The sequence below is a fragment of the Aquila chrysaetos genome, chromosome Z (genome assembly GCF_900496995.4).
Source record: "Aquila chrysaetos chrysaetos chromosome Z, bAquChr1.4, whole genome shotgun sequence".
In the NCBI taxonomy this organism is placed as follows: domain Eukaryota; kingdom Metazoa; phylum Chordata; class Aves; order Accipitriformes; family Accipitridae; genus Aquila; species Aquila chrysaetos.
The window spans coordinates 214122-236581 of NC_044030.1; the positions used below are offsets into that span (position 1 = coordinate 214122).

Sequence of the window (22460 nt, forward strand, 5' to 3'; positions counted from 1 at the left end):
GGAGGGTGAGGGGGGAGAGAGGATAGGGCCGTGCCGCTGCGTCTCAGTAACGTAGGCCGCCGATTGGTTGGCGGGCGCAGTGGGCGGGCCCTCTTCTGGCTAGCGGGTCACTGCGCCATGGCATCACTTCCGGCGCCTGCCGCCGCCGCCGCCGCAGCGCAGGGCCCGTAGGGGCGGAGCGGGGGACGGGGCCGCAGGGCCGAGGACGACGGCCGCGACCGGCCATTCCCTTCCCTTCCCTTCCCGCCGCGGCCCTTCCCGCACGGAGAGCGGTGGTGGGCGGCGCACCGTAGGTGAGCGGCGGCGGCTGTGGCGGCGGGCCCGGCGGGCGGCGGCCGGGGCGGGGGGGGGTGGAACGGGAACGGGGGCGCGCAGGCGGGGGCGCGCGGGGCGGCGGTGGGTGACGTTGTGCCGGCGGGGCGGAGAGCTCCGGGTCGTCCGCTCCTTCCCCGGTCCCCGCCGCGGGTGACTCCTCCGGGTTATTTGGAAGCCCCACGGGAGACGGAGGAGCGGGCGTGGAAGGTGGTGAGGGGCGGGTGGGGAGCCGGTCACGGTGCCTGCGGGGAGAGTGCGGTCGTCGGAGTTTTGCCGGTGGGGAGCGGATGGAGATCGGTACCGGCGGCGTGGAGGACTGCGGCTGGCTGGGGAACGCGGTTCTGTTGCGCTCGAGAAGAAGCCGTAGGGTGGAACGCGGTCCCCGTCCTCGGTGGGGGTTTCCATCCACTGGGAAACTCGACGTTTCCGTGGGCCTGCGGGGACGCGGAGCCCCTGCGGCGGTTCTTCCTGCCTGGGTCCGGTGGAACGAAGCTGCCGCTTGGCCTCTACCCCGGGACTGCTGGAAAAGCCTTTGGTTCTGACCTGGGCAAGACAGACGAAGCTGCGTTGTCGAGCGCGAGAGGCTGCTTGTGACCTGGAGGGCCTTTTCGTTGGGCGTGCGGTGGTGTCTCCGTAAGACACAAAACTAAAACACGAGGATGCGTTTTTAACTACTGATGATGGAGGGACGAGCTGTAGATGCTATCTTGAGTTTTGAGGGGGATATAAAACTTGGATATTCCAGGCAACGTAAAAAAGAAAAAAAGGCATGACTCCATTCTTCAGAACAGTGCCTTTCAGTTCATTCAGGAATGAGCACAGGAACAACAGCCTTTCTTATCTGTCAGTTACTTTAACATTCTGGAATTTTCAGAGAAACATACCTTCAGGTGACAAGTTATAAATTAGGTTTTACTTTCCTCGTACTTGGTGTAACTATTGAGTCATAGTTCATCTTGTGGAGGACAGCATACAGGTGGAGAGGTGTTACATGTACTGTTGGTATACAGAAGTTGCATGCACACCAGCTGCTTCTGTGGAATGTATGTGGTACCTCTGTGGTATTGACCTCACTAGCTGCCGGTTTTTCTTATGGTCATGCTAACGAAGGCAAACTCTGCTGTAAACCCATGTTATACAGAAAAGGTAGACCTGGAGCGGTATCTGTGTGACAACAGAGAAGGAAGTTACCATCTTTGAACTGAAAAAAGCTGTTTATTCTTCCTCCACCTTTCAAAAATTACTCAGAAGGACTTCAGTTAATTCAGCATAATACATTCAAATAATGTAAATTGTTACCTTCTAGTGTGACTTTTAAACAGTAATTAAGGCAACGTGTTCTTTTTAATTCTTCATTAGTACATGCTTCTATTGGGTTTTGTGGTGAGGCTTTGGTAGCAGGGGGGCTGCAGGGGTGGCTTCTGTGAGAAGATATCAGAAGCTGCCCCATATCAGATGGAGCCCGTTCCAGCCAGCTCCAAGATGGACCCACCGTTGGCCAAGGCCGAGCCAGTTGGCAATGGTGATAGCACCTCTCTGATAATGTGTTTAAGAAAGGGTAGAAAACACTGCGCAACAGCAGCTGGGAGAGAGGAGTGAGAAAATGTGAGAGAAACAACTCTGCAGATGCCCAGGTCAGTGAAGAAGGAGGCGGGGGAGGTGCTGCAGGCACTGGAGCAGAGATTCCCCTGCAGCCCGTGGGGAAGACCACGGTGAGGCAGGCTGTCCCCCTGCAGCCCAGGGAGGTCCATGCTGGAGCAGGTGGATGTGCCCTGGAGGAAGCTGCAGCCCGTGGAGAGCCCACACTGGAGCAGGTTTGCTGGCAGGACTTGTGACCCCATGGGCAACCCATGCTGGAGCAGTGTGCTCCTGAGGGACTGCAGCCCGTGGAAAGGACCCACGCTGGAGCAGTTCATGAAGAACTGCAGCCCGTGGAAAGGACCCACGCTGGAGCAGTTCATGAAGAACTGCAGCCCGTGGGAAGGACCCATGTTGGAGAGGTTTGTGAAGGACTGTCTCCCATGGGAGGGACCCCATGCTGGAGCAGGGGAAGAGTGTGAGGAGGAGGGAGCAGCAGAGATGAAGTGTTACGAACTGACCGCAACCTCCGTTGTCTATCCCCCTGTGCTGCTTGGGGAGAGGAGACAGAAGAGTTGGGAGTGAAGCTGAGCCTGGGGAGAAGGAAGAGAGGTGGGGGAAGGTGTTTTTAGTTTTATTCTTCTTTCTTTCTATCCTACTCTGTTATTTATTGGCAGTAAATTAAATTAATCTGCTCAAAGTCGAGTGTTTCGGATGGTGGTTGGTGAATGATCTCCCTGTCCTTACTTCAGCCCACAAGCTTTTCATCTTACTTTCTCCCCCATCTTACTGAGGGGGGGGGGGGGGTGAGAGAGCAGCTGGGTGGGTGTCTGATCAACCCACCACAATGCCAAAATAGACAGAACTGTGCAGTACATCCATGTAGATTTTTTTCCCTTCTGAGGGTAAAATAATGTTAGAAGATGAGTTTTTGAAATGAGTTTTGGAAGATCAGAAGCAGACAATTCAGCAGTTCTCATTTGAAATACAGTAGTAATCTGCTGAATCAGTTATGTGGACATAGTTATTTGCTTAGGCTGAAGATGTGTAATACTAATAATCCATTGTTGTGGCGGTGGTGTTGCTTCAATCTAAACCATTTCCTGGCAAAAGTAGATTTATTCATTATACAGTTAACCCTAGTTTCATTGGGGTTAAAAGCTTAGGCAAAGGAATCACCAAGGAAGGTGGTTGGATGGCATTGTTTAAAATTCTTGAATCTCTGGTAAACAGTGAAGTTGAGCTAGATTTAGAAATGATTGCCATATTGAGCAAGAAGACATCATGCCGGCACCGAGCTGTCTGTGCCTGCCCTTTCCTGTGGGATCCTTGCCTGTAGACCTTTGGTTCTGAGCGGTGTTTGTGGTTTGATTCATGAACTGGGGGTGATGGTAGGCAGGAGAAGCTGGCAACTGAGTTTCCTTTGCAGCATTGGGCATTCTTGTGGAAGGACGATGGCAGTGACAGAGACTGTCGTGGTACCATGAACCTCAGGAGAGGTTTTCTGAACTGGTAATGTAACGGTGAGTTCAGATCAATCCTCACTGATGGCAGTTTGTCTTCCCATGCCCTTAAATGGCTTTACTGGCAGTTCTGTATAGCAGCATTCTCTGCTTTTCCCTTTGTAAATAAATCAAATAGTGATACTGCCCAAACAGCTTTCCTCAGGTGTTTCACTGTGCAATGCCTAAAAAACTGTTGTGCTCATGGGAACAGCCGTTTTCTCCTATCTAGATACAGTTTTATAGCTTCCTAAGATCAAGAATAGAATCCATGATCTTCTTTTCCTGTTTCCTATTGATACCAAGAAAACACTGTGCTTTTGTAAGTTGACCAGAAAACCATAGTCAAGTCTTCTGAGAGAGACTGACGCCTGTGAAAGCTATGGTACTGACCTTCAAGGCCAAACAATGAAGGGGTTAGCCAGGAATTACAAGGCAACAGTGTTCAGTCTGTTCAGAATATGCAGCAGTACAGGTGTGTTAAACAGTAGAATCACAACAAAGACCCCCCCTGGTGACAAGCTGAGATGGCACATCAAAATGCAGGAGTGTCACATTTCAGTCTCCTCCTGCGTGTCTTCCTCTGAAGTATCACACTGTGCTGCAGGATCCAACTGAGAGACCGAGAGATGAATCACAGGGCTGGGAGGAGGTGAGGTGGAAACATCAGTAAGCAGGAGGATGGCCATGTCACAGGTAGTATCTGTTTCTTCAGATAACTAAGAGTGTCTAAGAAAAACCTAGCCTTTTTTTTTAGGAAGCTTTTTGTTGCTCCTTTCAAAGATGCTCTTTGCAGTTGGCAGGCTGTGCTGTTACTGTTTGTTAATGAGTTGGTGTTGCCATGGGTTGGACTGTCTATTATGCAGTACCTTTCAGATGATCAGAAAATACTAAGCCATATCCTAATCTCTTACTCTTCTCTGGAAGGCTGATGCAACCAGCAGCAGTGTTTGCAATGCAGTTTATCCTTTCTGATTCTTAGGCAAGTTGTAATTCATCTTCGCTGACAGCAGGAAGATAAACTGTGTGAGTTGAACTGTATATAAAACCTGGCTAAGGAAACACCTCAAATCAGATGTTGTAAGCTCAACTGTCAGTCATGAAAGTCTCACACACACACGCACGCACAAAAATGCCTTTCATGGCTGGCACTCATCGTATTGTTGCATACACGGAAGGGATATAACAGTGGAGTATACTTCAGTTGTATGGGGCAAATCCAGAAATCATTTCAACTACTGTTAACTAAAATTCCACCATATGCTAAACTTGAAAACACTCTCAGAGCAGAGAACACACACCCTCCATGTTTCAAAGAGTCAAAACTTGCCGAAGATGTCAAAGAAAGTGAAGACTTCCATTTCGTCCTGCCTCTACCCTCCCACCGTCCTGCTGACTTGCTAAAAAACCAACAAAACTGGTAGTACAAAGTGTTTTCTGAAATAACACTTGTATCACTGACTCCTATCTAGATTTATGTTTGTATTTCAGGCTTCAGGGGAGCTTTTTATGAGATGTATTATTTCAAGCACAATGGTTAAGCACAGTACAAGTGTATTACAATCTTTTGTAAAATGTAATTTAAGCTAAAAGGCAAACAGTTATTAATCTTATATTGGCACACTTTCAAGTTTTGGCTATATGCCAGGGATTCCTGCAGGCTTGGTACCTAGAATATAAAATGCATTTAAATACAGATTGTTGGGAATGGGGTTTGAGGTGCAAGTAATAAATTGTCCTTCATTTATCTGATAAGGAAAAAAACAAGTACCTACTCTAAAGTTTTCAGTAGTGTATTGGTATGTGAGATTTATTCTGATACTGTTCTGCTGAATGATATAGTTGAGGCAGCTTTTGTTGTTGGTTTTAGTAACAAAATCAATTGCTTTGCAAAATTTTTAAAAGCTTCTTTAGGGGGAACTTGAGGTTGCTTTTTTTTTTTTTGACTATGTATGTTTGCTTGACAGTGGCTCAGGATTGCAGTGTAATCTAAACTGTGTCCTTTATTATTGGACATAGTAATAAAATTTTACATAGATCATTATTCAGGTTCCTTATTTTTCACGCTATTTTATAGTGAGTTAACTTTAACTTTTTTTCAGAGAAGCAAGAGAAGAGTTTTTGATTCTGCAGTAGTTTCAGTGCCAGTGTACTTGCTTTGTCCCATCTTGCTGCCGCTTAAGTATTAGAGCAGAGGGATTTGATGGAAAAAGGGGCTGTAAGTCTACATAGTATTATCAATGGTAATCATTCAAGAAATAGAAAGAAACCGTATGAAGAAATTATTACCATTACGAGTAGTAGAAATATGTGCTAATAAAACCTGAATTCCTGTGGAAAAATCCATAGTGTCCCTTCTCCTGCTACGTGATCGTTACCAGCTGTCCCTTGTGTTTCCTACCTGCCTGACTGGGTAGATGGCTGCATGAATGCCTCATTCGTAGCTGTGTGTGCAGACTGGCCAGCTGGCTTGTTTTGGTTTTGGGTGTTTTGTGTTGTTTAAGAGAATAAGGGAATTAATTATGACTCTGTGAGAAGTAGTCCTTATAAATTTGGCTTCTTCTGTAACCAGACACGAACTTCAACAAAAAATGTGGGAATTCAGTATCTCATCTTCTTTTTGTTTAATTTGGTTGGAGTTGACAGAGACTCTGAGGTTAATAGCCAATGGGAAATTAATAAACTGGCTGTGTCATTGTAAATTGTAGGTCTTTTTTCCTAGAATTCCAAAACACTTGCACATCAGCCTCCCGATTAGGTATTTTTAATCCTGATGCTTTCTGAATATGAAAGGCTTAGTTTAAGAAATTGAAGCCTTATCTTCATCCACATATATGAGGAATATTTTACTATGTGTCACCGTGAATGTTTGGTTACGTGATCAAGCTCCTCTGCACAGCCCCAAGGGAGCCTGGAGAGGCAATGGCAGGAGGGGGAGCCCAAACAGTACCCTGCGAGGCTGCTTCCAAGCCTTTCCCTGGAGCCAGCCCATCACAGGCCCATCTGTGCAGCCCCAGAGGAGCACAGGGGCACAGGTGGGAACCCAAACCAAGGACCCCGAGAAATGAGCACCCTCTCCAGGGCAGTCCCAGCAAAGCCTCTGCCCAGTGTCCCGTCATATTAAGGGTGTTGCTGCCCACTGCTGGGACACGTGGGCTGCAGGGGAAAGCCAGTTTGGGATCCCACAGGACTTACTATGTGATGTTTAGGGGAGGAACCAAAAGTGGGGCAAAGGAGGAGTTTAGGGGATTTGGGGCGGAACAAGTGTTGAAATATAGAGGGGTAAGGGGATGAAAAGGACTGGCTGCATGTAGGCAGTTGGCTGGTCACTGTGCTTGCCTGGCCATGCCCTGCACCTGATCAGCGCAGTGTGTCCTGCTCCTTATTAAATTCCATTTTGGCTCTGTCCTGGGTGAGGGCTCTCTGGTTGGTGTGAGTGCAGCCACAGGGCACATTGGAGCAAGCGCGGGTGAGTGAAGATCAACTGCGTGAGCTAGTGAAGTGACCTGGAAGCAAGGGGGTCTGTGGGTCCCTAAGGGCAGCTCTGGTGTGAGAGTGCCTGTGTCTATAGGGGCAAGAACATGGCAGGGTCAGATGTGGGACCAGGGGAGTCCCAGTTGGCTCCATGTACCTGTGACAGTCTGTACTAGCAACTGGAGCCAGGCTGTGGCCTCAGGGACTCGTATGTCTGCAGACTGGGGATGGGGAGACTGGGACCCAGGGGACAGCTACTGGGAGAGCCAGCTGCTGGAGGGGTCCGCCTTGTACGCCTGTATGCCTGTTCTTGCTGGTGGACTTCCATCTTGCACAGCCAGAGAGAGCAGGACGAGGCCTCTGGTGCTACCTGTGTTTGTGTGAGTGCCGAGTGTCTCTCGTTGCATATACGTGTGCTCTGTGCACTGGAGCCTGCTGCGAATGCATCTTCTCCCATTCTCCTGCTGGGGCGTGGGGATGTTTAGCAGGAGCAGCCTTGCCTCTCTTGGGCTGTTGGATCTGCTGTGATATGTTTTCCTCTAGCAGTGAAGAGGCAAGTTAAGTATTTAAATATCTACTGAGCACACTTTCTATTCAAAGGTTAATTATCTTTTTAAGCGTGTAATCAAAATGCCAGGGAGAAAATGCTTCCTTACTAATTTCTATTAAATCAATCTTACATTAAAAAAATCCATAGTTCTCCTAAAAGTCTTCTGAAAATACCAAAGCAAGCTGTAAAATTGAAAGTCAGAGAGGTAAGTGCATATAAAAGTACACCTCCAGTGACCTGTGGTTTAGTGCCTTCCCCAGGTAGAAGTGGCATCTGAATATTTAATAGCTCTCAATTGTTGTGTTTTTTTGATGAATCTATGTAATGGCTGTTGAATTCATGTGTACTTGCCCACGGCAGGGAGTTCTATAGCTTTACTGCGTTATGTGAAGGAGTGTTTCTTTGATTCTGACCCTGCTGGTTTCATTTCATAGGCCTTAGTCCATGGACATGCAGAACAGTTGTTTTCCAGTCAGGATTTTGTAGATGGTTCTTCATTGCTTGCCCTTAGAACTTTCCTGGCTCTGACTATTTGTATTTATAGTAAAACTACTTGCAGCTAAACAATTTGGTATATTTTCTTTTCGCTTGTGGTCATTTGTTTGATTATAAAGCTAAGCTGTTATCTTTCCTGCTGCTCTCCAAAAGGCTGCTGGACTCAGTGTCTGCTGTTTGTACCACTGATGTCCCACTGACTAGTTCTGATTCAGCGGAAGATTTCATCTAACATTCCCTGGGTTCCCAGGATGTGAACTGGAGCTGGCTGTGAGCCTCCTGAAGGCTGCAGAGACTGGCTACTGAAACCACTTGCTATTCAGTTGGGAGCATCACTGTCCATCATCTGAATAGGCATTCACACACCATGTGATGGGATGCCACCCATCAGATGCTGGAGATGTTGGGTCATTTGGTAGGGGAATGATGGGGATGTGCAGCCCACGGGTGGTTCAGGGGAGTCCTTACGGCTAGCTGTTGCTGAAAGGCGAGGTATCACTGAAGCAGGAGGGGAAGACAGACTGAATGTGCGTATCCAGAAATACGCCACTCATATATTTTGGTGTCGACTTAGATGCATTGCATGTATTTAGTAACCTGAAGTAGCTGGTATGTCACCGAACGTGGTATGTGGGTAGTATGCAGTATATACAACTGAAATCGAGTTTTATAATTTTCAGTTGATCTTGTATGAGATCTCAACTTCACTGTGGGGTCTGTGTTTGTTCATTCTGGTTCAAGGACTTTAGCCCTTACGGTGTAGTAAAAGTTAAATACCAAGCCAAATTAATGTTACTTGAAGCAAAACTGGGGTTTGTCTTGTTCGAGGTGCACGAAGGATGCAATCACTTTTGGTGACTGTAAGCAAGGACTCTCTCTGAATTCTGAAATCCCAAATCATTGCTCAAAACAATGACTCTTGCCTGTTTTCTGTAGTTCAAATACATATTGCTGCCTGGGCAGAAATACCTTGGACCATCGCTGTAACCCATCTTCCTTTCTGGAGTCCAGCTCAATCTTTTTACTGATGTGAGACCCTGTCCTCATGTTGTTTGGTGTTTTCCACCTCCAGTCTTCTCTGGGCATTGGTTTGAATGCGTTATTACATACCCTGCTGAAGTACACCACCTGCTGGGATTGGCTTGATAAAGGCAATGCATGAGCTCTCAAGTATTTTTTATCTTCTACAGTGCGTTTCGTAAAATGACCTAAAGCAGTGCACAGATTGGGAACTGTTTGGGTGCTTGTGAACAGCTTGCTTCTGACAACCCTCGAAGCTGGAGCAGTCTCTGCTGGGCCCTGTGCTTTCTGAAAAAAAGGTACAAGTGGAACGATTTTGTTCTTGTTTGCAGGTGGGGCACAACAAAGTGCTCCCATGTTAGCTGCCTTTGTAGGTGGTGGTACTAACAGTTCAGCACTGCTGCATTTTGGAAAGTCACTATAGTTAATACCAAGGTGTCATCTAGTTCTGGTCCGCAGGGAAAGGAGATCCTTTGCCTCTCCTGGTGCGGTAGGTGCCTGGCATTTTCCAGGGTGTCTGCCAGTGAGCTGTAGTGTTTTACACTGTGCAGATTAGCCCTGCATATAGTCGTAGAACTGTGAAATGGTTCCTTGGAGCTGTCACTCTTGACTGGGGAGTAAAGTGAAAAGAAGGTCGACAAACATCCAGGCCCCCCAAGAGCACGCTGATGCTATAGTGATGCTACTCTAAATGGAGCGAGAGTTTCTTTGTTGCTCTGGCAACTGTTGCCCCCCTGCCCCCATCTCCTCCCCCTCTCTCCAAATGCCCCCTAGATCCTGTGTTTTAGTCCCGTGAAGCTAAGGATAGAGCATTAGCTCTGGCATAACACTTGGCCCATCTCAGAGGCGAGCAAAAGAAGATAAATGAAGAATTGTTTGGCAATCCCCTCTCAACTTTCCAGAGATGCCTGGCTGGAGGGGAACTTCCCTTACAGAGGAGATTGTCCCTGCACGGTGCTTTCTGGGACAAAGCAGGGCATGAGTTTAACCAGGTGTGCCTGAGCAGAAAAGGCAACACAGCGATGTAGCAGCACTGCTCACAAAGCAGCCTTGGCCTCTGCCACATTCCAGACACTTCCTGCTGGGACCTGTGGCTCTTGTCACAGGCTCCCTGTCTTCCTTTTGTCCCACTGCCTGAGGTCAGTGAGTTTCAGGGTCTGCTCCTTTGTTCCTCCCTCCTCCTCCAACCACCAGGAAGCATCTCCTCACTTCTCCTTGTGTTATACTTCTCTTGGAGAAAACATGTAGGAATAAAAACCATGCAATTCCAAAGTTTGTCTTGTTTAACATTTTTTTGTTTGAAAATGTCATCTTATTTTTACTGTCAAATACACATTCTTAGTGAAAGATAAATAAAATCACCTATCATCTGTATTCCTATTTCTTATTTAAAAAAGGGGCAAAATCAAATTCTTCTGTTTTATTACATAACTTCATTTATAGAGATAAGGAGGACTGTGACACAGTGCTCAATTAAATCTCATTACGGTGCTTATTTCAGGCATTCAGGAATTGTAGCCTTAGTGCTGCCAAATTAGGGGATTTTTGAATGCTGTCAATAAGCCTGGACCCTCACCATTGCTGGAAGGCATGAAGTGTAATTTATTTATTTCTTCTTTTTAAAATACACAGGAACCAATTACGGTTGGAGGCAACAGATTTTTTGCCAGCAGAATTTTTGGCTTTTCAGCATTTAGGTAAAACTGTGGTTCTTTGCCATCCTGTATCCTTTGGAGAGGGGCAAGATTCTTTGTCCACGGACTAGGTGGTAAAATCTTTCTCCAGCAAAGACCTGCAAAGTGTATGTCATGTGCCTTAGAGAAGGAGGAGGTGGGTGAATGCCAGCTGCCTCTCGGCTGGAGAACAGCAGCTGCTCTTAGATTAGCTCCAACCTGGCAGCTGAGGCAGGCAGGGGCTGTTTACTGAGATTTTTTGTGACCTAATGGTTTTAGTCTTTGTGCTTTTATGTTAGTTTGCCACCTCTTCTGGCATGAATTCAGATCTCTTTGCCTACTGTACTACCATTTCCTTTTCTTTTATGTCGCACAATGTTAGTCCAAGTGCAGCAAAAGCCGCAGATTTGAGCAGGTCCATTTGTTTGTCCAGGTTGCCCCTAAGGGATTTCCTAAGCCTGGGAATCAGAAAACGGTAGCTGTTCATCACACACTAGTGTCCATAGTAGCCTCAAGACAGGCTAAAAACTGAGAGCATCTGCATCTAGGGCCTCCCTACCCTGTAGCTGTCTGTAGTCTCCCTGACAATGCAGAACTTTGTTATTTAATGACAAAAAGTGTTATAGAACATAATTACTCTGCCCATCCCTTCCATAACTCTTGGAGACACTGGCAAGTTTGACTGATGAGACTACTATTTTAAGTCCAACATGGTTTATAGCTGTGGGCCTAATAGAAAAGGCAGGCGTAGGTTTGTACCCTCGCTGGATGGAGAACCCACCACGTGTTCAGCTCGTGCTTGTTCTGCTCTGCCAGTGGATGGTACGACTGGGAAACCTCGCTCAGCCCCAGGCCCAGCCTGAGCTTCCTCTGGGATCTGGGGGGATTTGGTCTGATGGGGTGTGGAGTGGGAGCAAGCAGGGTTATTGTGCAGGGAGTGAGGGCACACAGAGCATGTGTTAACTTCATTTCCTTCATCTCATGCTGCTTGCAGAATGGCTCCTGAACTAATTAAAAAAAAGTGTATTCTTTATAAAAGAGAATCAAGAACCCTTCCACTTTCCCTTGACATGTTAATGGTGATAATCCAAGGCTGGGGAACATTGCAGATGTACTTTCCTAGTTTAAGCTGAGCTGCTGCCGGAAGCCCACAGATCTTTATAATTCTACAGCTGCCTGCTTACGTATGTGTAAGCGTGTAAATCCATCAGTGATCTTCTGTGTATTGTTTGGCTTTTTGACCTTTACCAGCATGGTTTTACAGCAGTGTGTGTCTTGAAGATGGTAGTCCCCAGTCTGCCCTGCCTCCCTTACTGCCTTCTGCCTTGCAGCGAACGAGAGCACAGAGCTTTGAGCTGCTGCAGGCTGAGGGAGCTTTTGTGGCCGCGTGCCACTGTTCCTCCATGCCTGCGATCTCAGGAGTTGCTCTTTGCATATGTGAGGTTTTGCTTTTTCTGCTGATCCTTCCAAGTAAATAGTTAATCTCTGTCCATCCAGGTGAACAAAATTCCAAAGCAATTAACAATCTACATCAACAGCTGTACCCATTTTCCTCTGAATGAATGGGTATTCTTGGCAGCTGCTGTCTCTGGCCTGAGCATACCTTCTGAGCAAAGTCATTGCATAAAGTGAGACACCTGCAAAGAGTTTGAAATACAAACATTATTTCTGAGCAAACTTTACTGGTCAAATGTGACTATGGGAAGCTTTGTATGCAACTTACTCATGTAGCTTGTGATGGTGCACATATGCAAATGCAGCATATGGTTTGTTCACAACATGTGTGCATTTGAGGACAGAATTTCTAAATCGGCAGACTCATATTTGATCCCTCTTCAAAAGTATAATTCTTTCTGTGTGACCTTTTATTTTAGCTGCTTTACAGTCTTCGTGCATCACATGATACTGTGGTACTGCTATTGAAAAATAAACGTGAACACAAAAATGTGTGTATGTCCTATACATGCAACCTTTCTGTTCCCCAAATCTTATACTTTTTGATTTGTCATGAGAAAAAATAGATATATCGCCAAAAGTCACCTATTTAGTCTTTAGGTGAGTCTACTAAAGATTTTACTTACATTATGTTAATGGAAATTTAAGAAGAAAACACCCCTGAGTTTGTCTAGTTGTCTTGTTGAGTAGTGCACCATTTTGTCAAAAGCTTCCTATAACTTCCTTATGGACCAAGAAGGTTTATAAGGAATAGCAAGTAGAGAGATGGCTCTTATAGTTGGCAAACTTTTCTATCTTACTACCATTTTATTTATTTTGTGAGAAAAACAGAAGACTTTCAGTACATCCCAGCTGATAAACTATAGTGAATAAGAAAACTGTATTGCACTTCTGATAGCTAAAGGTGGCAGCTTGAGATAAGAGCTGACCACTTGTTCCAGTGCAGAAGTGTCTCCCTTCTTTTCCATTAACTCTTTTCTGTGTTTCTATGTTGAAAGCAGATACTCGAATGACAGTTCTGCACAGTAGCTGAGAAGCTGTGCAGAAAGTCATTTGCAGAAGGTGAAGCTGGATTAAATGAGATGAGAATTAAAGTTCAGACTTTTCAGTGGGAGGTTATCTAATAACGTGAGCAATTTATCAAAGGTTGCAGTAGATTATTCACAGTTAGATTTTTTTTAAAAACCAGGATTAAATGTTCTACTAAAGAGTGTGTTTGAGTTTGGACAGAAGTTAACAGAGGTGAAATGACCTGTGTTATTCAGTTTGCAGCAGAGCTGCCTGTGACATGTCTGATGCTGAGGTGGCTGTTACACTAGGTCAGCTCCATGGCAGAACCTGTATTTTCTTCCACATCCTGCTCTGCAAGATTGCCAGCTTTGATACAGTACCAATGTGGCAGTGGTAAATTAAGATCAGTTATTGTTCATCTGTCTTTCAGCTGTCATCTTTCATTTTTAAACCTGGTTTCGCTTTGATCTGACCAGGACTTCAGCCGTTTTTAATATTATAGTTTCTTCTGTTTTGTTTTATAGGATCATGGATTTTCCAGGACACTTTGAGCAAATCTTTCAGCAGCTAAACTACCAGAGGCTTCATGGCCAGCTTTGTGACTGTGTCATTGTGGTGGGAAACAGGCATTTCAAAGCCCATCGCTCTGTTTTGGCAGCATGTAGCACACATTTCCGAGCTCTATTTACTGTAGCGGAAGGAGATCAGACTATGAATATGATTCAGCTGGACAGCGAAGTGGTGACAGCAGAAGCTTTTGCTGCTCTGATAGACATGATGTATACTTCCACACTAATGCTTGGGGAGAGCAATGTTATGGATGTCTTGCTGGCTGCTTCTCACTTGCATTTGAACTCTGTTGTTAAAGCCTGCAAACACTACCTTACTACCAGGACGCTGCCGATGTCTCCACCGAGTGATAGAGTTCAAGAGCAAAATGCACGCATGCAGAGGTCTTTCATGCTCCAGCAGCTTGGACTGAGCATCGTGAGCTCTGCCTTAAATTCCACTCAGAACACAGAGGAACAACCAAATACTATGAGCTCCTCGATGAGAAGTAACATCGAGCAGCGCACTACTTTTCCTATCCGTCGTCTCCACAAACGTAAACAGTCTTCTGAAGATCGGGCCAGACAGCGCATCAGGCCTACCATGGATGAGTCTGTTTCTGATGTGGCTGCAGAGAGCGGGCAGTCAGTAGTTCATTCACGGGAAGATTTCTTCTCGCCAGATTCACTGAAGATTGTGGACAACTCTAAGGCCGATGCTGTTGCTGATAACCAGGAGGATAATACTATTATGTTTGATCAGTCTTTCAGTGCTCAGGAAGATGCTCAAGTGCCCAGCCAGTCTGACAACAGCGGAGGAAACATTTCACAAATGTCCATGGCATCCCAGGCAACGCAGGTGGAAACCAGCTTTGACCAGGATGCTGCTTCTGAGAAGAACAACTTCCCATGTGAGAATCCAGAGGTCAGTCTGAATGAAAAAGAGCACATGAGGGTGGTGGTGAAGTCTGAACCCTTGAGTTCTCCAGAGCCTCAAGACGAGGTGAGCGATGTCACTTCCCAAGCGGAGGGCAGCGAGTCTGTTGAAGTGGAAGGAGGAGTAGTGAGTGCAGAGAAGATAGAACTGAGTCCCGAGAGCAGTGATCGGAGCTTTTCTGACCCACAGTCTAGTACTGATAGGGTGGGAGACATCCATATTATGGAGGTGTCAAATAACCTGGAACACAAATCTGCTTTCAGTATCTCAAATTTTCTAAATAAAAGCAGAGGTGGTGGTTTCGGTGCTAGTCAAAACAGTGATGACAACATTCCAAATACCACCAGTGACTGCAGGATGGACAGTGATGCTTCTTATCTCATGAGTCCAGAGTCGGGGCCAGCTGGTGGCCATTCATCTGCCACCGTCTCTCATGTTGAGAATCCGTTTAGTGAGCCTGCAGATTCTCATTTTGTTAGACCAATGCAGGACGTGATGGGTCTCCCCTGCGTACAGACTTCTGGGTACCGGGCAGCGGAACAGTTTGGCATGGATTTTCCACGGTCGGGCTTGGGCTTGCACTCCCTGTCAAGGGCAATGATGAGCTCAGTCAGAGGTGGAGCTAGCAGCTTTCCTGGCTACCGCCGCATAGCTCCCAAAATGCCTGTGGTGACCTCTGTCAGGAGCTCCCAGCTGCAAGATAACTCATCCAGTTCCCAGCTGATCATGAACGGGACCACTTCTTTTGAAAACGGGCATCCATCACAACCTGGTCCACCACAGCTGACAAGGGCATCTGCAGATGTCCTTTCAAAATGCAAGAAGGCCTTATCTGAGCACAACGTCTTGGTTGTAGAAGGCGCACGCAAGTATGCCTGCAAGATCTGCTGCAAGACGTTTTTGACCTTGACAGACTGCAAGAAACACATCCGTGTCCACACGGGAGAAAAGCCTTACGCCTGCCTGAAGTGTGGCAAGCGGTTCAGCCAGTCCAGCCACCTGTATAAACACTCCAAGACAACCTGCCTGCGGTGGCAGAGCAGCAATCTGCCTAGCACTTTGCTTTAACCTTCTCCACCCGGCACCTGAAGGAGAATGCCAGTGCAGATGTCTAGCTCCCTGAAGCACCACAGGAGCATGAACACTATTTTCTTCAAGGCTGCAGGCTCAGAGGCTGCTCTTGTTGGTCTGTGAACACTTACGTGTGATGGTGCCACACACACAAAAGTCTTGGTTCTGTCAATTGGGGATATTACTGTACCTACCTCACAGGGGTGTTGTGAGGCTTAAACAGCTGTAAGCGAAGAAGTTGGAGATCCTCAGAAGTCGCATTGTAGCTGTGTGAAGTGTTACTATGATGTACGTTCAGGCCTTGGGCTGATGGGGATACAATCCCTAAAACTAAGCAGTTCCTTTGCAGGGCAGAGGGGTGAGAGCGTAGTTATCTCATGAAGTAGCACGTTTCAAAAATGAGAAACTGAAGTGCAAATTTCCTCTTTTTTTTTTTTTCTAAAGTATTTTGTAAAAGTGAAAGCATTTAAATAAATGACCTGTAAAACAAGTTGCTGCATTATGTATGGACAGTAATGCAAGAGCTGTTTACTGTAACTAACGCAGACTGCGTGTCTTTAAAAGAGAAAAACAACTTTGGGTGCACCTGTCTGACATAATCGTTTAAAATATGCTAATTATAAAAATAGTTTTAGGGTTATGAATGTATGTTTGGCTGTTTTGTAGTAAAGGACACTGTGTGATGAAGGTGCTTAAGTTAAATCTGAGACAAGTAACTTTTGGACTGCCAGATGTATATATACTTTGAATACAGCAAGATCTGGATGTTTGACTGATTTTTTTCTGTAGAAACTTGTATTAAGTGATAAGTGAAGTACTGTTTCTTGTTCGTGCTATTCTTAGCAGTATTTTAACCAATTTGTATCTCCTACGTTGAAATTCTATATACACAGAAGTCTGAAAAGAGCTTGTCTTTGTCTGCTTTGGTTTTTTGAAAGAGAGAGAGAATTTGTGATGGCTTTTTTTACTGCATAAGGTAGTCTCTTGCTGTTTCCAGATGCTGATAGTCAATCTGATCCCCATTGTTGCATAAGCATATTGTCCTTTTCTGACACTCTTATCTTCAGGCTTTAATTTCCTCCTCTGTTCACCTTACTTACTTTCCTTCACAACTATGGATTGTTCCTCAGATCAAACCAGTCAGGAATGATCCTCATTTGCCATATTTATTTATGTCTCTCTATAAAATGTAGTTGTCAAATCCAGTCCTTCCACTTAAAGTAGTGTCATAAATGTACTTTTCCACATAAATTTAAAAAATCTAGCATAAATTTAATTTTTAAAAATAGCACTGTACACTTTGTATAGCAGAAATTCAGTGATAGTTATTCTCCAAGTGAATCATGTAAATCTTGTTTTAATTTCCTTTTCTTTGATACCATTGTAACTAATACAGTCTGCAGTCTCTTTTTCTTTGTTAAAGATGCACATGAACTAACTACTGGTGTTCAGCATATTAGGTTTCTAAATAAAATTTTGGAGCACTTCTGCTGATAAATGTTGCTCTGCCGTGTAGGAGCTGGGTCAGGGCTACAGCATGTCCATTCTGCTCAGGAGAGACAGAGGATTTGCATTTCCTGCTATCTAAGTCACAGAGCAACAGCTTTCCGTTAATATAAAAAAAGTTTGCAAACCTTCCCCTCTTATTTTATTCTGTATAGCAAATGTATCCTGTGTGATGATATTCAGAAGTTTTTACGGAGTTTGTGCTACCAAACAGTTAGCCTTCTTAAACATCTTGGACTTACATTCTAATAAACTGAAAATTAAAATACTAATCCACAGACCTGTAGGTCATTTAGCAGGATGAACTATCAAAACTGTTGAAGCACAGAAACCAAACAGTCATTGTCAGACCAAAGGAAACATGGAAATCTTTCTGTACTTGGCTTTATGTGAAACAGTAGTCTGCTAATGAAGAAACATGTCTTCATCTCTAATTACACTGCTTCACATTAAAAAAAAAAAAAAAAAAAAAAAAAGCCAAATGTCTGTCAACGTGTCATTTGCACCTTGAGTATCCAAGGTAAATAGGAACGTGGAAACATAGTGAATGATTGGATTAATTCCTTTAAAATGTTAAGATTTTGTTATAGGATTTATTTAATGATCATATTTCCGGCTCTTGATTTTATAAGCATTAAGGAAATATGTTGCATTTTTTAAAGCAGTAGGATATGCCATTTTTGTTTGATAATAATTTTGATATCAGGGGACTAACAGCATTGAGCTATATACTAAACAATCTCACTGAAACATCAATAAAATGCAGTATTTTGTACTTTAATATTTTCTTGTGTTGCCTTATTAGTAATGTCCTGGTTGTTTCATCTTCCTTGCATTTCTAGTGTTTTTAAAATAGGGGTTTTTTTACATTTTCCATCTGTTTCCTATAGCACATCTGAATTCCTTGAATTCTTATGACGCATAAGAATAAAGCATCTATGTGAGGAGATCAGAGTAATTAAGAACTAATATGAGCAGATAAACATATTTAACTGTACTTTTGATCTGTTTTTATAAAAATTTTAATGTCATTGTGACATATCAATCCTTGTGCAGGAGGACTTCTGTCTTCTTTGTTTAAGAAAAAAATTGGAGCATTTTTGGAAGTAGCAAATTTAAATTTAATTATCATTGGCATTTGGTGCACCTGGAGGAGCACACTGCAAACACAGGAGCCTGTGGTCAGCTTGTTGTTTTCCTAGTCTTCCAGTATGAAGCAATATCTCAGAATGGTATATCCACTTAGCTATCCCCTACTGTAAAATGAGAGTATCTCATCTCAAAGCCTGGTAACATTGTCAAAAAACTTGTCACCCTGACTTTTGTTCAAAATTTAACTTCACAAATGCTACAGTGAGATCTCATGTGAAGATGTCAGTGTGTTAATATTATGAAACATCTGAAAATAAACCCTACATTTTTGTGCTGCTGTGTCTGACTTGATTTACTTGTTTACGTTATCCTGGTGTCTTTGCCAAGAGCATATAATGGATTGACTAAACAAGTAATGCTTGTGTGTTAGCCGACTGGGCTCTTTGTGTTACTACATCATTTGGCAGTGCAAAATAATCCTATTGAAATGTAGGCACACACATTTTTGTCAAATGAGGCCAAGCATGTAGTGCTGCCCATGGCCGGCCTCCTGCTTCATGCTGAGGCTTTGCCAATTTTGAGAAGACATGTAGTATCTAACCAACAAGAAGTGGGTCCGTGTTTTAGCCAGTATAAAGTCTTGAAGGACTGCATTGTCCCATCAACGCTTTGTGAGCTAGTTTGCACCAGCAGAGTGCAGCTGGACTTCACCGTAGTGGCTTTGGTCAGGCTCGGGGTGTTTTAGTGTCTCGTGGAGCTACTGCCTCAGTGTGGTGGGCTGTCTTCTGGCTACCTCTCTGCTCTGGAGGTGACATTAAAGATGTTTCATGCAGATCATTTGAGATGCCCTGCGGGCGGCTGACCTACTTGCAGGGATTCTTGCTCCTACCGCAGCCTTGATGGGAAGGGGCGCGTTGCCTGCATCTCCCTCAGACGAATGCTTGGGATTCTGGGAGCATCCCCGCTTGTGCATGGAAATTATTGACATTCTTTTCAGCTGTATCAGTTCCCCGATGAGTTCACTTTGTGACTGCGCAGGTGCTTGTGCTGGCAAGGGAGCGAGGATAAGTGGCTGGGTAATGGCGCGGTTATTTTTCTGACATCATCTGAATGCCCATCAGTGTCCTTCCAGGTCTGCAGCACAAGGCAACTAACAAAGGCTGGTTTGGTGACTTGCTTAATAAAATGTATTAGTGCTGACAAGACTAAATTGCATGACATGATAGCATAAGTCATGTCTTCAACAGACATCAGAGTCATTAAATAGATTTTGAAAAGGCATAAAAGCAGCAGTCTGTAATATTATATTGCGCTCTCTTAATTTTTCTTAATAATATATGAAAATCAGTTCAGTCTGGAGCTTCCTGTCAAAAGGATTGACTCTGAACTAATGCAAGATGTCAGTTGGTAGAAGCCATACATCAATACTACTTCTTTGAAACTATATGTTTGTAGGAGCGCATGCTTAGCTGAAGCCTTATGTTCACTTATGGTATGGAACCACTTTTGAAGGCTTGCTGTTATGTCAGAGAAAATAGTCTTGGAAAGCCTGCGGCAAAGTTTCCTGTTGGAAAACTTGCACAGAGGCTAGGCTGTGTGCTCTGTCCTCTGTCAGTTGTCTCTGCAGATGGCCACTGCTGGTCACTTGCATCGGTGTCTTCCAGCAGGGTACTGTAATCTCACTAGGTCAGTCCACGAGCATCTCTTGCTCATAATTCAACCTTGTAAAACACCACCATACCACCACAACAATACCTCTGTTCAGGAAGTCCAAGGCAGGGCTCTGTCCCTGGCAATGGATCTTTAAACATCAGTAGGTACTTTGGAGTGCTGAACTGCTGCAGCGACTACTCTCACTTCTGTAGCAGTTATACCAGCTTTACTGCTCGTGTATTTACGAGATGGGGGCTGACCTTTGCAAGCAGCTGAAAAGAACAAGCGTGACACTTGGCTCCACAGCCACCAGCTGCCTGTCCAGAGGGACTGTGCTCCTGCACCTCTTACTGGCCGTGCTCTGGGCTCTTCTTCCTGGTGAGAACACACGGTGAATGAAGAAATTGCTCTGCTGGTGTGAAATGCTGCTTCCCCCACAGCAGGGCAAGGGCGAGTGTCCTTGTTTGCATTAGCACCATCAGCCAAATAACCAGAACAGGCCACCTGAAAGGCACCTGTAAAGTGATTATTACTCTCTATGCCAGCCTGTGAAGAAATACTTGTTCTTAGCAAAAACTGAATTGTAAAAGCCTGTACTTGACTCAGTAACAATTTTGTTCCTGGTAGAATGTACTCTTTGTAAGAGATTATTATTATGGTTATTACTGGACTAATGTTAATATCTACGCAATGTCTGTAAAACCCATAATCTGTTGTCATTGTTGCTCTCTGAATTCCTTGTGTGAAGACGTTGACACAATGATCTGGAGGCCCAGCACAGCTACTCTGCCCTGGGAGCTGCTGTAGCTCACCGCACTCACTGGCTAGCTATTTAGCTGTTGGTGGCACAAAGTTTTGACTAGTGATTGTTGGTATGGAGTATGTCCAGAAATTACTGATCAAGAAATCCTGTTAAGAGGTGTCTGCCCTTGGACGGAGGGCCAGCAAGGCTTACCTGTGCTTCGGTGTCAGTAGGTTCAGCTCTGACCAGCCACACTCAGACTTGCCTAAAAAACTACAGGTTCCATTAAGCAGGGGTAGAGAGAGAAGGTTAATATTCTATCATTTAAGGGTTTTTACATATTTTTAGAACGCAAAATCTTTTCAGTAAGGGCATACTGATGATTTCTGTGGCTGGCAGAGCAAAATGATTGACAGCTGCAGAAGATAGTCTTCTTGAAGAAATTCCAAGATGCAGCACCTGAAATGTGCTTCGGTCATTCTGTTAGCCTTATTTACAAGCTCATGTCTATTTCTTCATATACTCGGGGATTCTAATACAAGCGCTCAGATACCAGTTCGTTTACACTTAACTATCTCTCACATCATTAGGGATCACAATAACCTCTCAAATATTTAGTCAACATCCTTCAGCATTACAGTAACTTCACCAATACCAGAATCTTCAGTGTCAAAACTCAGAAATCATACGGACCAGCAAACTAACCTGATGGACTTGCACCCATGTAATACAGCCAAGGTTTTCACACCAAGGTAAATCCTGATTTCTGTTATGTCAGTTGGAAACTTTCCAGCCAGTTGAGATACTCAAGAGCCTGCTCCCTTCCTATCTACCACTACAGCTACAAACCTTTCCTTGGTCAGCAGAGGTCTCATTAGAAGCTTCCCAAACACTTTCTGCTTCTGATGGGCAGGCATATAGTAATCAGCAAGGCTTGTGAATCAAAACGTATTGATAAACATGTCAGATACTCTCTGAGGCATGAAGCAAAGGTCTTCCTTTAACTAGCCAGCATCAATAACTAATTAGTGAACATCTTCCAATAGCTATTATTGCTATCAGAGTATGGTTCATTTAACATCAAAAGAAATTCAAGCAGAGAATTCAGCATGAAGAACGCTTGCCATGGGACAGAAAGAGAAGTACAGAGCGTACTAGATGAACTTTAATTCCCAAGCACAGGCTTTTCTCTGTGTGTTTCAGCTCCCTCCCTGCACCAGGCTTACGATGACACCAGCTGCTGCAGTCCCCTCTCATCTCTTAAGAAATGTTTTGGATTATTATGCAGCAACTGCTCAGCTTTTATACAGAGTGAGAGTTGGAGAAAACAGTACACTGCTGCTCTCGGAAGTGCGGACTCGTACACTTTCTTTTACCTTTGCCAGAAACCTTCCTGTGCTGTACAATAACAAACGGTGAATTGAGCAGTTCAGGCACGTTATGGCTGGTTGCTGTCCTGGGCTTTCCTCCAGAGGCTGTTCTCTGTCCATCCGTCCGTCTGTCTGCAGCACAGCACTCACCGCCTCCAGGCTCGGCCACCTCTCGCAATGCAGCTGCCTGATGCACGCTGCTCCGGTTGTGCCCAGCTTGCTGGGAGGAGAGCGGTGAAGCTGTGCTGGGCACTGGTTGCCTTCCAAGATGGGTCTGGCCGGGCACGGAGAAAGCTCCTCCTGGCCCATGGACGCTGAGAGCCCCTACACGGAGCTTGGCGGAGGGGGGCTGTTGGCAGCACTGCTGGGAGCACCGCCAGCAAGCTCCTGAGCTGGGAATGAGACACTTTTCCTCTTGCCTGTTGCAGCCCCCTCTCCCGCTCCGCTTACGCCATCGTTTCAGAAGGA

General features: G+C 45.0%; 1 protein-coding gene across 10 annotated transcripts; it reads left to right on the top strand.

Annotated features, from left to right (window-relative positions):
• The first annotated feature begins 126 nt into the window (after window positions 1-126).
• ZBTB5 (zinc finger and BTB domain containing 5) lies at window positions 127-18561 on the top strand. Of its 10 annotated transcripts, none has more exons than XM_041120841.1 (3): window positions 127-293; window positions 4003-8441; window positions 13598-18561. In XM_041120841.1, coding segments are annotated over exons 2-3 (2031 nt in total). In that variant the 5' UTR covers window positions 127-293; window positions 4003-8439; the 3' UTR covers window positions 15627-18561. The 10 variants fall into 10 exon arrangements, with proteins under 10 accessions (XP_040976775.1, XP_029859447.1, XP_029859451.1 ...); XM_030003587.2 differs by having other exon boundaries at window positions 8068-8441; XM_030003591.2 differs by lacking the exon at window positions 4003-8441 and adding an exon at window positions 9105-9233.
• Window positions 18562-22460: the final 3899 nt, after the last annotated feature.